We start from the raw sequence: 15,403 nt of genomic DNA on the forward strand, positions 1-15,403 counted from the left end.
TGTGGTATCTCCTCGTTTCTCTGGTTGTATCAAATGTACACAGTCTAGACGTAAAAATGCACGATAATTTATTAAAGAATTCGCATCGAGTCGTATATATTCAATGAAGTATCTTTTACATAAATTTTAACAAACGTGCCTACCAGCCTCTTTCCCAGGCCAAAGACTGCCGGTTTCGACCCGTTTGTCTAATCACATGGTATATTTCGCGAACATATCTGTACTCGAGACAGTTTTTGAAAATAATTTGCGAGAATAATCTCACCGGGAAAGTGAATAAGAATGATGACAGTTTCAGACATTGATTTTTTGATCTTCAAATATTAAAGGCTGATGCTAAAGCTACGATCCTTTAATTCTAAAGAGCGCAACAAAAAAACCGACAAGTTATACTTCAAATTTATAAAGCTATTTTTCTCATTAATATAAATAATAAAAAATATAATTTAATATAGACTTTTTAATAAAATATTTTCAAATAAAATCTTAAATATTTGTTTCAATAAATTTCTATAATAGATATATCAAAAAAACTCTAAGAAAAAGTGTTATATATAAATTTAATCGTGCGCTCTTTAGAATTACCGATCTTTGATGCTTTGCTTGGTTGGATTATGCGACATGTTGAACGCTATGTCCATAACTGGATACCGTCTTCTCGGCGATCAGCTGATGAGGAAACGTCGAGTAATAGATAGTAGGCGCCGCTAATCCGCGAGCAGCGATCGCGGGTATCGCGATGTGCGATTCGATGGCTGCCAGGGGTTTCGCTGCGACTGCGACCAGCGGATGCGCGTTGTGGATTATATGATGTCCGTGGGCCTCGACCGTCTTCTCAGCGACCAGAGACGCCTTCGCCAACGGCTGCACGATCTCGGCGACCGGTTCTTGCACGACTGCCACGTTTGTTGCGTATCTCAGCAGGGCAGGTGATGCCGCGGCTACCAAGGGCGCTGCCGATGCGTGCACCACGTTGTTGCCGTGGGACTCGACGACCTTTTCGGAAACGAGCTTGCCCACGACAGGCGCGACGATGGTTCCACATTGCACCGTGGCGATGCTCGCCAGCATAGAAATAACCATCTGCGAAAGAGAATGTTTACCTGGGATACAGGAAAGCTGGGAATATTAAAACAGCTCCGCAACGTCGACTTTTTCCAATTATTTTTATATCATTAGCAAGTCGAGAAATGATCTAAAACAGAGCTGTCCACGTTTTGCACTTTTCGGCCGATTTCCGTGAATCAACGCCTGTCGCCCCCTCCTTACGTCTCGAGACCTTAGCAACGAGCCATCTAACAACCGTAACCAAGACCGCGCGTCTTGGTTACGGTTGTTAGATGGCTCGTTGCTAAGGTCTCGAGACGTAAGGAGGGGGCGACAGGCGTTGATTCACGGAAATCGGCCGAAAAGTGCAAAACGTGGACAGCTCTGATCTAAAAGATGCTCAGAATAATACTTGCTAGCTCGAAAATGGAGATTGAGTTTAATTGATGAATGCTTCTATCTTTATAAGAAACACATCAATTTTTGATTGCCTCCTATAATTTTCTCTGATATATTTCTAATCATTTCTCCGTCTCCCTCTTGACAATTGTGGATTGTTTCACAATTCAAGCTTAAGAAACACTAGTCTTACCAGCCTAAACATGACGACGGATTTTCACTACTTTTGGATCAGAACCTGGGACTGATCTGCACGCACGCGGATCTACGCGTGCTTATATAGGAGAGAACTTCCGTGATCTTCGAAAGATCTTCAAGGTCTGCAATAAGAACTCTTGCGAGTCTATAGTTTCACGCGTTGAGGAATATTCAATGCAACAAAGGCATCCACGTTCTTGTCTGAAAATATGTAAAATGTGTTCTTATAAAACATATTTCTCGTTGGCGTAAAATATTAAAGATTCCGAAGAAAAATCTCTGAAATATATCTCTTTGAATTCTGAAAACTGCATTTTACAAGAATCTTTTAATTTAATCTTTTAATTTCTCTCGTCCTGAAAATGAAAATGAAAATCATAATTGAAGCATAATTAATTATGATTAACAATTAAAAATAACAATCAAATTGAAAATAACTCAATATTTAAAAAAATAATATTAAAAGAAATAATAATATTAAGAAATAATTCTATTAATATAATTCTAAAAAAAATATTAAAAATTTAATATTAAAAAATAATTCTATTAATATAATTCTAAAAATAATAATATTAAAAACTCAATATTAAAAAATAATTCTATTAACATAATTCTACAAATGATAATATTAAGAATTCAATATTAAAAAATAATTCTATTAATATAATTCTAAAAATAATAATATTAAAATTTAATATTAAAAAGAAGATATATATAATAACATTGAAACTATGAAACAGATTAGCAATGTATTACGAAAATCGAGATAAGGCTGAAAGTTATACCGATTACACTCTTGCCGCTTGTTGGTTCTGAAAGTGTTAAGCTTTTTGTCATTGCCATGAGTTTGCAGGGTAGTACGCTTGACAGTCGAACAAAGGAGCTACCTTTACGCGATCTCGAGACTTTACTTTTACTCTTCATTCCTCGGTAACAATAAGCACTTACGCCATAGAAGCAAAAAAGAGTGGTAGTACTTCTCAGAGGGACGCATAAAAAGCGCCCGAGCGTAAAATTAAGGCCGAAAACGGGTTTAATCTTGACAATCTCATTTATCCGTTTCTACTGTATGGCATTAACAATGGTAAATCTGACAAAGAATAATATTGTAACTAAAATGAAAATAATATCACGCGCAACGAAAATAATAACAATAATTTCGAAAGTAATAACAATAAAATTAATCGAGTTATTTTTCAAAAATTATCAAAAAATAATTTTAAAAAATAGCAATTCTTATTAATTCTATGAGGATGAAATAAAAGATTTGTAAGTTTTGGGAGACATTTTTTTAAGTATCTATTTTGCCTCTTTATTTAGACCGATATTTACTAAGATATTTAATATTTTTCAATATACAAGATTATATGTATTTATTAAAAAATATAAGCACATTTCTTAACATAAAGTATATGCATTTTGAATGTACGAAAGGTGTTTTCAAAGCATGTTAATATAACATATGTATAGATGCATCTAACTTTTCTTCTCAAACGTAGATGCGATATTGAATAAATCGCCTCTGTTCTCTCTCTTTCTACCTTTTTCTCTCTTCTTCTCTTTTTTTGGAAGGGAAACTTTTTTAAAGATCTCTTAAAGAATTTAGCAAGTTAGTTTCGTGAAAAGTGCACAGGCGGGTTTATATGTTTCCTGCAAATATATTCAATACGTGACCCGATGGCGCGCGGCAAAGTTTCGCTCGCGATTGTCGAGTGAGAAGGGGATGCAACGGAGCTAAAGCCGAAACTCAAACAACCGTTGATCGCCAAGTCGGTAAACACTTTTCATCGAGTCGTTCCAAATCCTATTTTGAGAAAAGCCTCACGTAAACGAATAGGTAGGTAGATGGACGTACTACGCGAACGTGGCCCGGTGGATAGTGTGTATCCAAATAGAAAGATAAAAAAAGAACTATAAGAACGAGATCACCCCGTGATCACGACGCTCTGGGGTTTGCCCACCGCTCGTGCGAGTAAAAAGTTCAAACTCTTCGGTCAAGCGAAGGAGAAGGAAGAATCCGCGATCCTCGATAAGGTCGGATGGTACGTGATGGGAGGAATTAATCCCTTAGGCACTGCGCGCATGCGAACGAAATAGATAGAATATCATAATCGCCAGAAGGGACTGTTCCCCAAGTACACATATTCTTATATTATTAGTGACTATTTTAAAATTTGCTAATATCTATCAATTGCAAGAATAAAGAAAGTCTCTTGGAGATTGCAAGCTAAAAAAATCTGAAAAATATATATTACAAATTTGGATTTTATGTATCTTCCAGTTGAAGGAATTGTGAGGAATAAATAAACATAGGGCACGTTTACATAAAGGCAAAAATGGCAAATTTTATTGATTGATCGTAGCGATCGGTCGTTTGATCGTGCGGACTGGCTGGTACAAGATTAGTCTGGTGGATCTGATCAATGATGAATCAATGTTGGATGTTCAATCAGCTGTCCATTTCGACGAATCATCATCGTCACGCTGCAGGTGGACGACGAGGATGTTATTCGCTGGTCATCGTGAGAGGGACGGGCGGAAAGTGGCTAGAGATGAGATCCCTCAGTGAATAGCGACGACGGGAGCATGGGCGGCGTAGGCAACCGGCGCAGCGTGGGCAAAGACCGGCGAGGTGGCAACGACCGGGGCGGCCTTGAGGACTGGCGCGGCGGCAACGACAGGGGCTGCCACGAGCGGACTCTTGACGGACACCTTGTAGGTGTTGGCGTAGCTGGTGGCGACCGGGACGGTGTGGGCGACCGCTAGCGCGGGTGCCGCGGCGACGACCGGCGCCGCGTGAAGAGTAGCGGGCGCCAGGAAGCCGGGTTCAGGTGCGGCCGCGGCGCAGGCCAGCAGAGCGAAGAGAGCGACGAACTTGTACATGGTCGTTGCGGATTGAAGTGCTTCGTACTTCGGAGCGGAGTGCTGAAGAGCGAATGATGCCTGGACACAGGTCTAGGACCCCTTATATCCGCCGGGACTGACCTCTCCCACTTTGCCTCTTGGCGGCACCCGGTCCCAGAGGCGGTTCCTGTTACCCGCTCGCATCGTGGTTCCCTGATGCTTGTTTTTTGCTGCGCCGCCGGTCGGAGGAGCACTGCCAAGGACTGCCAATCGTTCGCGGCCTCTACGCGGGCCCTTCACCGTACGATGTAGCCTCGACGTAGGAGACGTAGTCGCCGATCATCGTTTTGTCTCTTCGAGAAGGACGCGCGAGGTGCTCGAGAGGGTGGCCGTGATTATCGATGGCCTTATCTTTAGGCTTTTTTGGCTTGTATACACGATCGCATACACGATGCTTGAACGAAGGTTCAATGACATAGCCTCGACTATCGATCACCTCGACTATCGATTTCTCCGTCATGGTACATCCGGAACAATCGTATATAATTATGAAGCGATTTATTACATGTACATATTAGCTTTCGAGCCGATTGACGGGCCCAAAATGCGAGCTCGAATTGCCTCGAGCGACCACGGTTAGCTTGTCACTTCCTCGATTAATTCTTCATGTATAAAAATGTGACATTGATAGTCGTCCAATCGATAGTATCAATTAGAGGAAACTTTGCGTAGTCAATTTTGTCATGGGATTTTGTTTTGAATTATTGCTAATAATTTATTATCTTCAGAATTTATGTGTGTATGTTGGTTAATGATATTGGAGCGATTAAAATATATATATCAGCCATTAGACTGGAAATCTCGAATAAAAATTAATACGTTCGTGCAAAGTCTGCTTTCAGGTTTACCCTGACTTTGATCATTTAGCAGGCAACGCTTCTCTTCCTCTTTATATTTTACCCCATTTTAATACTTGTGAATTACAACGATTTACGAGCTGGGTCGCCTTGCCGGCGGATTTTTCCCTCGGTAGTGAACAGTTTTATTTTACGCGACGTATGTTATTTTAATAAACATGTATATTTATACGACAACTTCTTTCTCAAAGTTTTTTTTACTTGACTTTTTTAACTGAAAAATTTCTTCGAAATTCTACGATATATTCGTTACATCTACTCAGGAATAATCCATAAAGATCCAAAAGAAATTAAATTTTCTCGATTAAAAAATTTTTTCCTCTCTTCTCTTTCTTTTAAAAAATATTTATATAAAATTTGTATTTTTATATTTAATTTAAATATATATTTATATAAATGGATTATTTTATCTCTCTTTCTTTTCTTGAAATTTTCTACAAAATTTCTCCTTTATAAATAACTTTAAAAATTTGTCTTTGTTTCTCTCTTGATACGTACTTCCCCTGATAAATGATCCAATAACGCAGATCGAACGGCTGTTACGCCTACGTACATTACGACGATGGAACAGGTCGCGAACCAGAATCGCGGGGGAAACAGATCGGGGGGGGGGGGGGGGAAGCATTGTGACACAAGTCGCGAAAGTAGATGCTCGACTTGCACAATTTCGTGCAACGCACTTCGCATACGACACGACAGCGTGTAATATTGCGAGCGTGTGCATGTGTGTCCTTCCCTCTGCTTGTGCGTTACGCAGATTGTCGTCGTCTTTGCGCAATCACGCACGGCAATGACAATGCGTGACAGCTTGCACCGACGAAAATCGCAGCAACTCCCGCTGTGACAGCCGCCTAGACGTACGGTAACATCAACTATCGACCGCTTCTCTACGCAATCGCGTGTGTGCGTGGCATAAAATATTATGTGTCATTACACAAGATGCATTCTGTCTCGCTATCTCTTTCTCTTTCTGTTCCTTTATCGGTCTACATTGATAAATTACGACATATGTCAGTCTGATGTATTAAAATTTCACAACGTTGTGTCCCGTAATACGTCCGAAATCTATAATGTACAGTTATATATATTTATTCATTTACATACATATATATTTAATTAAATTAATGAATTAGTAATTTATTTCCTCGATCGAGCGTTATGTAATTATTTATATCTGGCGAAGCATTGTTGCAGACATTAATTCTACATAGTAGATTATTTTCCCATTAGAGAGTAGATACATATAATATATATTGGTTCAAGCGCAATATTGTTGAAAGGGATAACGATTGATAATCGAGAATTATCCGATTATGCAATCTATCCATCATCGGAACCGTGACATCGACCATGCTCTCCTCCTCCCCCTCCCTCCACTATTGTCCGTCTTTCGAAGCGGTCTCTAAGTCTCTCGAAATTGGGCGAAATTTCGCCGAATCCGGAAGACCTTGGCCCCCGAACGCAAACGCAGCCACTCTTGAAACGATAGAGAACCTGTTCTTTTCTCGCGTAAGGGGGATTCGGTGGTATAAAAAAGTGCGCGAGAAGCGGATCCCGGTATCAGAAGTCGAGTAGTTCGTGCGAGGCCCATATCTTTCTTGAGTGAGAAAAAAAAATCCTCTTTGAAGCCATGTTCAAGCTCGTCGTAATCTTCGCCGTCGCCGCCGTCTGCGCCGTCTCGGCGGCACCGGCCCCCGGTATCCTGGCGTCCGCACCGGTGATCGCCGCTGCCCCCGCCGTCGCATACTCGGCGCACCCCGCATCCATCGTGCACGCGGCCCCGGTCGCCTACGCCGCTCACGCAGCATCCCCGATCGCCTACGCCGCCCACGCAGCATCCCCGATCGCCTACGCCGCCCACGCAGCATCCCCGATCACCTACGCCGCCCATGCAGCAGCCCCGATTGCCTACGCCACGCACGCAGCAGCCCCGTTCGCTTACGCCGCACCTGCTGTCAGCTACATTCACTGAGGATCGGATACTTCCTCCGAAACAATTTCCCGGGGCCAATTTTCCACCCACAGAACCCAATGACGTTGCGTCCATTTGCGAGCAGTGTCGTCTCTGGAGGCTTTTTAGAAAATTATAATTTTTATAATGTGTACAATCAATAATATATAGTCACACATACACACACACACACATCTCTATATATGTACAGAGAAATAATAATAAATTAATATTTCAAATTGCACACAGTTTTCTATTTATTGTACATGTCTACGTTGCGTTAGGTTAGGTTACCGAATTGCGTTACCGAATTATTATCGATGATAACGGGCATTGACGCGTTGGAAACGAGATATGCGTTTCATGTAAACGGAAAGTAATCCTCTTACAGTACTTAGGCCTCAAAGGGAATTTTAATACCGGCCTATGCCGAAACGCTCGAATTACATGCAAAGCCAAATGCGCTCGTACATAAGTCAGAAGGCCTGTCGTTACAGCCGTTTTACGTAATTTAATTTTCATTTTTGAAATTCGTAATTTCAGCAAGCTGTGCAGCCTGATTCAACGTGCAGATCCAAACAAAGATTTTTCAAATATTCTCGTGAAATATCGCGATAAATCTCGATATGTTTTATCCAGTTTTAATAGAGATTTATTATCCCCAATTTTTCAACGCTAAAAAATATTTGCTCGTTGCACCTCTCTCTTGAGGTAATTCTAAAAAACCGTTACAAAGTGCACGGTTCAATATACTACATAACATAAATATAAAAACAATATATGTATATTCTATATACAAGGAAATTATATTCTATAACAATATATTTTACACAAATAGAAATTATTCGAGAAAATAAGCGCACAAAGATGCATAGTATACGAGGGTGGTTTGAAAAGTCCGTGCAAAAATAAAAACTACTTAATTTTTCGGGATAAACCTTTTTTATTTTTCAACGTAGTCTCCTTTTAGGCTTAAATACTTCGTCCAACGCTGCTCCAGTTTGTTGAATCCCTTCGGAATAATAGGATTGGTTCAACTCTGCAAATTCATTCGTTTCCGCAATCACCTCCTCGTTTGAATAAAATCTCCTTCCCGCCAGCCATTTCTTCATATTGGGGAACAAGTAGTAGTCCGAGGGAACCAAATCTGGAGAATACGGGGGATGCGGAACGAGTTGGAACCTTAACTCCATCAATTTTGCGGCCAAATTCTTTTTCATCCATTTTTTGGAAATCACTCGACTTCCTCGATTCAAACGAACGCCAAACACAGAGAAATAGACCGATCTGGCTGAAACTTGGTGTGTGTTCTTCCAAGAGATGTTACTAACTGAAAATAACCTCGATACACACTAGTGGTGCCATCTCTCTGACTTTGCACGGACTTTTCAAACCACCCTCGTATATATTTTTTTTCGTTTAGAGATTTTCAACTTTAAGCTGGGTTTTTCACTTGACTCTCAACGCTCATTTTTTAGCATCAAAAGATATCACGTGATGAAAAAATGACGAATTGGTATCTTTATTTTCAGTCACGTGATGTTCTTTGAAATAAGCTGGAAAATGAGCGACAATCCTGTTACACGTAACAAAAGCATGCGTATTTAATGAAGCTACTTGTATGATTATTAATAGACATGTAATTTACTGGCAAGTATAGATACCACGTGTTTGCGAGGCCTCGCAATGAACTCGCGACACTTCTCGCTGTAGAAAGTTGCGCGACCTTCCCCGTGCGAATAAATCACACAATTCTTTCATACAACGCAGCAACGCCCATCGCTCATCGTAGGGACGTCACTCAAAATCTCTTACTTCGCGATTCTGAAATAAACACGGCCGTGGCAGTTTGTTATTACGCAACGCCAGCGCGAGGGCTCTTATTACAAGCTGTACGCAAGCTCCGAGCGGCGCGTTAATTGACAGTACGTCCATATCACATGCACGCAATAGAATTGATACGTGACGTTACCGTGCATTTGCATTCGCTTTACAATGGAAAGTATATATGATGCGTTCATTACAATGCATTACAATGCGATACTGATGGAACGATTACGTTTGATGTTACGTTGTTGAATGGACATTACGTTTTTCCATAAAAATTCGCGTTGATATAAATCTTAAAATGCATCTATAATTAAAGTAGAGAATTATTATGTTGCAATGAAAAGACTTTTGCTTTTTCTTACGTCATCTTTCGCATTGTGGCAATGTAATAAAAAAATATTTAGGTTAGATTCCGATAACCTTGGCAACATAATGTAAAAGTACATTCCAATAGTATTTTTATCGAGAATATGGGAAAAATAGTTGAAAAATTCTGCGACCAGTAGATATTATTAATAAACAATATTAACGTCAATATAATAAATATATAATTTCATGACACCGTATATATAAACTACATTTTCGTTTGACATTATTTACCTTTCTTATATTGAAATCAGTTACTGGAACAATGATTGACTTTTATATTATTGATATTTTTTACGATTTTGAAAATACTTGAGGGAAGATGTTGTCCAGGCACGTATTTTTGTTCCTAAACTAAATTTTACTTGCAAATCAGAATAGGTTAGATTATACCTTCCGGAAGTGGAGCCCTCTCATAGAGAGCGCAACTCACTGTAGATTTTTTTAAAATATTTTCTCCATATTCTCCATTAAAAATACTACCGGAATTTACTTTTATATTATATTGGCGGTCAAGAATCAGGCCAATATTTAAACTCGATATCAATATTCGAAAGCCTTTCTTTAATTATGCTGTTTTTTTGTATTCTTTGTGATAATATTTAACTTACAATCTCCTACGTATTTAATTAAGATTGATTAGAGTATTGTGACAAGTAGGAAGCCTCGCGAAAAAATTTCTAGCCGACTTTATTCCGAGCACCAATTTCGGAAAATGGAGCGCGGTCGCGATCACGTTCCACGCTTTTCCACGGTCGCTCTGAGAAATCCATTTTCGTTTTTCCGGTGCGTTATATCTGAAGGACGGACGTCGCTCGTATAAACTCGCATTTCTCGAGCTCTCTCAGCTCCTTGTCGATTCACGAAAACGAGTCGTCGGTATGGGCGGAGTCGACGACGAGTGAGACGACGGCCCTGCTCCGATAAATCTGGAGCACGATCGCGTGCAACGATAAGTGAGAAAGTAAATAAATGAATAAGCGAGACTGTCCGCGGCCAGGACCCTTGACGTTGTAATATTTCACAAATTTCGCCACCGTGCTCGGCGATGACGAGGAATGAAAGAGAAGCGCGGCTATGTAATACATATGAATTGTACGCAACTATCGAATGCCCTTTTTACGATGAATTTTTCTAGTCAATTTAAAGTCCATTTTCCTCGAAAGATTTCGAGAGGCTAACAATTTTTAAGTAATTAGCGAAAATAAGGCTCTTTTCAAACTAATTGTAAGCTTCGGGAGAGCTAATAGACAACCAAATTGTGCTTTTTGATTAATTTCAGGTGGATTCTACTTTAACAGATTTTTTTTAAAGATTTTAAATAATAAAAATTTAAATAAAATTTTTAATTAAGAGAAATTTTAATCTGAATTTTTTAATTTTAATCTTAAAAACATTTAACATTTTAAAACAGAAAAATCTCGCTTCTAATTAAATTAACCAAATAAACTGTGACTGAAAAAATTTGTTGGTTTTGAAGCATCCTGTATTCGCCAGGACACTGCCGGCGCAAATTAAATTTGTGTGAAACGAGAACGCATAATTCGCCGAGTGTCTCCTTTATCGATCTACCTTGGACAGAGATGTTGACTTTAAAGAAGTCGAATCGTTTTGCAAACAGTTTGTGCGCGTGTCTTGTCACGTACATCAAGTTAATCGCCCGGCCTTGCCTTTATTAAGACGAAAAATGTTATCTTTGGAGATCTTTGTGTCTAAATATATTTACACATAATTAAATGTTATTTTAATCAATTTTAATATTCGATTAAATGCGTTTATGATCAATTATCGATTCAAATATTTATATTTATATTTTAGGTCTCTCTATAACATTATTTAATATTGTTAATTATTATATATCAAGCTATTGATGATTATTATTAAATATTTAAGAATAAAGAGTTACAAAAATTCAAGAGACTATTTAAGAACCTCTTAGCCCTTTCCATAAAATATCCAAATATTAATACACGGGGTCAAATATTGCAAGGATAAGATGCAATGAGGCGAATGCGTGTTACATAAAACGTGCGTTATTACATAAAATTGAGAAATTAAAGTTACGCCAAAGTAAAAGGACCAAAACGATCATCGATCGGGATAAACAAAATTCGCGGTTGCCTCGCCTTAGCCTTGATCTACTCTTAAGCCTCGCTTCTTCTTTGCACATGCTGCTCTACACGCTCCTCCTTCTCACCTTGCGCAATCTCGTACGTTCCGCTGGATGAACGAATGAATGGTCTAAGACGGAATGTATAAAAGCCTCTAACAAGCGCGTCTTCGGTCAGACGTGACGGATCTTTGCGGGTGTAAGACCACGATATCGATCAGTACTGGCTTGTCTTGTAACCTGGGTTGCTGAAATCGCAGCAACCGCGGAAATTATAGGCTCGAGAGAGATGTAATAAAAAAATAATACGCAATATCAAATAACATTGACACGTAAGCGCGCAGAATATCAAGGCTAAATCGAATATAATTACCTGGACGACATAAATGTTTGCAAGATTGTTTTCTTAATCTTTCGGACGATGTAAAACAGAGCTGTCCACGTTTTGCACTTTTCGGCCGATTTCCGTGAGTCAACGTCTATCGCCCCCTCCTTACGTTTCGAGACCTTAGCAACGAGCCATCTAACAACCGTAACCAAGACCGCGCGTCTTGGTTACGGTTGTTAGATGGCTCGTTGCTAAGGTCTCGAGACGTAAGGAGGGGGCGATAGACGTTGACTCACGGAAATCGGCCGAAAAGTGCAAAACGTGGACAGCTCTGATCTAAAAGATTAGATGGCAAGACGCGTTGCGCCATTTTTAGATCCCATAGCGATTCTAATCACTGTTGAACGTGTCTTAAGAAATCAAGACAATGTAAAAGATGAAAACATATATTGTAAACGTCATATACATAGCCGATGATAAGGTTTGTGGCGATTCGTCAACTGTGATGTCAGCCATCACTTGACGACAAAAGTTGCTCTCGAAGACGAAAATTGCTTTGGTAGGTCTATCAATGATAGTATCCACCGTATCCACCGTATCCACCGTATCCACCGTATCCACCGTAACCATGGCCGTATCCGTAACTGGGTCCATAGCCATAACCAAGACCATATCCAAGACCATGACCGTATCCGTATCCACTATTTATGTAGGTGACCGATGGTGGAATCGTGTATCCATAATGACCATAGCTCACCGCTGGCGCCGAATAAGTTGGAGCATAGGCCACCTTTGTGATGGCAGGTGCGGCGTACGCCACTTTGGTAACGGCAGGTGCAACGGCAAGCTTAGTGACAGTTGGAGCAAGCGCGACCTGAGAGAGAAAACGATCATTTTATCCGTTATTGTACTTTATATAATTTTAGAATTTATATTTATAAATTTCTGCAAATTTTAAATATTTTCAAACACTTTGGACCATATTCTGAATCCTCTTTTATCGATAAAAGTGCCTCTAAAAGTGACATATAAGCCTTCTGATTGGCTACAGGCCGCTTTTAGGAGCACTTTTATCGATAAAAGAGGATTCAGAATATGGGCTTTTATATTTTATATTATCATATTTAGACGTAAAGATAAGAAAAGTCAGTCTTATAAAAATTTACAAGTTAAACTTTAATCGCCCATCATTTTATCACATCCGTTTCAAATTATGTTTAACCGATGAAATAATACATTAGCAGCGAAAGCGCTGATACGTGTGAAAATTTTATTTCGACCGTATTTTAATTTTACGCGAGAGCTCGTTCGTGAATTACGAGCGAATAAGACTCGAATTTTCTTCTGGCTCCTGGTCACATCGTCGGCGCTTTACAGCTACGCTTATAATCCTCGACTCGTGTCGTAACGTCCGGTTACGCGGTTCAATGTTTGGGAGCTTACCTTGTACGTATTGGCGTAACTGGTCGCAACTGGAGCGTGTGCGTATGTGACCGCAGGTGCGATCGCCGCTCCATGACCTAAGCCATAGCCGCCGTAGCCGTAACCGCCGTAACCGTAGAGTCCTCCATAACCGGAGTAGAGACTACCGGCGGATGCGTAGGCGACGGTGGCGAGAAGAAGGATCTGCGGTAAAGCGTAGATACATGGGTGAAAAATGCTCTGGATTCGTTTTAAGGCGGTCCACAAATCGCGACTTTGGGAACTCGGGGCGAGATTTGATGTACAACTTAATACCATCGTGCAACAGGAGACGTTTTTATGCCAATCGCAAAATTACATGTACAAAGCTGAAGAGTAAAAAGATTTGTGTACACTGAGAGAAAAAAATTGTAAACTTGACTAAATATTTTCTATTTATTATTATTTTTTTAATTAAAATATTTAAAAAGTATTTAAATTAAATAAATGTCATGTTAGCTTACATGGCGTATTTAATTTAAATACTTAAATATTTGAATTAAAGAATAATAATTAATTGAAAATGTTTAGTCAAGTTTACAATTTTTTTTCTTAGCGTAATAAACTTCTTTCTGAGGCTGATAACTGACTGACAAATAAAAAAAGGCTACAATTTATGTAACATATATATAACATTTATATAACATATAGAAAGAAATATAATTAAAAAATTACATTTGAAATTATAGTTGGAACTATAAATCCTCCTATGTGTAAAAAATATAAATGCATAAAATCCCATACGTAAATAAATTATATGCGATAATGGAGGAAACATTTCATGTATACACGTCATTAAATTCTTTTCAGAAATTTCTGTGCTAGATTATTATAAATGACAAGATGCAAAGTTTCTAAGCGAACAATTCACGTCGTTGTGCATAGCCTTCGGCTTTATTTACGCACATCCAGGGTGATTTCAACCGCGTATCTATTCATACGATATGAATGAAACGAGCGTATTCCACCGTGATAAAATCGCGCCCGCGGCGGCAGGTAAAGTTCATAGCAAATGTTACCGTGGATCGCCCGGGCATTTCTCACGATATTGCGAGTTGAGTCTCTCTCTTTCTCTCTACGGCTTCAGATAAATCTAATCTTTAGATAAAAGCAATATTATAAAGAGCCCATTGTTATTTTCGAAATACAAATGTCGGTAGATTCTTGCAAAATATATATTTTTCAACAAATTTTCTTCTCCACGATGATGTTTTCTTTTAATATAAACGGGGAAAGGAGGAAAATTGAAGAGATTTGTGAAAAGAGAAAACCAAGAAAAATATCTAAAATATCCCCTAGACATTCGTCGTGCGTTCCCTGGGAAAAATATCGCGTCTCGATGATATCTATACATTTTCCCGGAGAAAAGTCTCCGCGCTTTTCCGCCTCAAGTACCACTTTACTCACCAATTTCAACATGTTGCTCTAAGCACTTGCGATCTTTTGTCGGTACTGTGGACTGACTACACATCTCGTGTACCCCGCTAGATCGCTTATATATCCCCGGCGGATTGTTTTTACCCGTGCAAGGGGATCCAAGGGGGAGGGATGCGGAAAAAAAGTTTTCCCTACCAATAATGGCAAGGCGAATTTGTAGGTAGCTAGGTAGGCAGCTAGGTAAACGACGTGGTGTCCGGCCGACGAGGTGGGGTGGGTCGGGCCCCGGGACCCCCGTTACGCGCTCACCTAGATCCTAGATCCTTTGCGGATGACTCGGACTCTGCGCGGTCATTCGCGCGAAGGACAAAGCTATTATCGGCCGGGCGGGGAAAAAAAATGAAAAGTATCGGTTGTTCGATTCGCATCGTGAGAAAAAGCGCGTCCACGCCACCTTGAATACGCGCCGACGAGCGCGAGACGAGGGAGGAAAGGAGAGAGAGAGAGGTTTCTCTCTCTCTCTCTCTCTCTCTCTCTTGTCTCTCTTTCATTCTCCTCTCTTCCCATCGGGCCCC

At 39.8% G+C, this 15,403-nt stretch overlaps 2 protein-coding genes and 1 long non-coding RNA gene across 3 annotated transcripts; all 3 read right to left on the reverse strand.

Moving 5' to 3' along the window:
- Nucleotides 1-51: 51 nt before the first annotated feature.
- Nucleotides 52-4,951, reverse strand: LOC145975049 (uncharacterized). Its single transcript, XM_083105185.1, has 3 exons — nucleotides 4,212-4,951; nucleotides 1,640-1,662; nucleotides 52-1,083 (listed from the first exon to the last, which is right to left on the reverse strand). Exons 1-3 carry the CDS (start codon nucleotides 4,525-4,527, stop codon nucleotides 613-615), a joined length of 810 nt encoding a protein of 269 aa, XP_082961311.1. The 5' UTR covers nucleotides 4,528-4,951; the 3' UTR covers nucleotides 52-612.
- A 1,603-nt stretch (nucleotides 4,952-6,554) lies between these two features.
- Nucleotides 6,555-9,954, reverse strand: LOC145974580 (uncharacterized). The gene is made up of 3 exons (XR_014439742.1): nucleotides 9,787-9,954; nucleotides 9,021-9,180; nucleotides 6,555-7,477 (listed from the first exon to the last, which is right to left on the reverse strand). It is a non-coding gene; the product is annotated as an uncharacterized LOC145974580 (long non-coding RNA).
- Nucleotides 9,955-12,420: 2,466 nt separating this feature from the next.
- On the reverse strand, nucleotides 12,421-14,962 carry LOC145974144 (uncharacterized). Its single transcript, XM_083103976.1, has 3 exons — nucleotides 14,859-14,962; nucleotides 13,434-13,616; nucleotides 12,421-12,864 (listed from the first exon to the last, which is right to left on the reverse strand). Exons 1-3 carry the CDS (start codon nucleotides 14,868-14,870, stop codon nucleotides 12,559-12,561), a joined length of 501 nt encoding a protein of 166 aa, XP_082960102.1. The 5' UTR covers nucleotides 14,871-14,962; the 3' UTR covers nucleotides 12,421-12,558.
- Nucleotides 14,963-15,403: the final 441 nt, after the last annotated feature.

Source organism: Camponotus vicinus, unplaced genomic scaffold (genome assembly GCF_025532165.1).
Source record: "Camponotus vicinus isolate PSW18456_S1 unplaced genomic scaffold, iyCamVici1.0 SCAF_7, whole genome shotgun sequence".
In the NCBI taxonomy this organism is placed as follows: domain Eukaryota; kingdom Metazoa; phylum Arthropoda; class Insecta; order Hymenoptera; family Formicidae; genus Camponotus; species Camponotus vicinus.

Bases quoted from the DNA above. Each gene is read 5' to 3' on its own strand.
- LOC145975049 (XM_083105185.1), bottom strand. From the start codon at position 4,527: ATGTACAAGTTCGTCGCTCTCTTCGCTCTGCTGGCCTGCGCCGCGGCC. The intron at 1,663-4,211 runs ACTGAGGGATCT...AAAAGTAGTGAA, and splicing joins TGCTCCCGTCGTCGCTATTC to AATCCGTCGTCATGTTTAGG. The intron at 1,084-1,639 runs GTAAGACTAGTG...TCTCTTTCGCAG, and splicing joins CCGTCGTCATGTTTAGGCTG to ATGGTTATTTCTATGCTGGC.
- LOC145974144 (XM_083103976.1), bottom strand. The intron at 12,865-13,433 runs GTAAGCTCCCAA...TTTCTCTCTCAG, and splicing joins GTTACGCCAATACGTACAAG to GTCGCGCTTGCTCCAACTGT.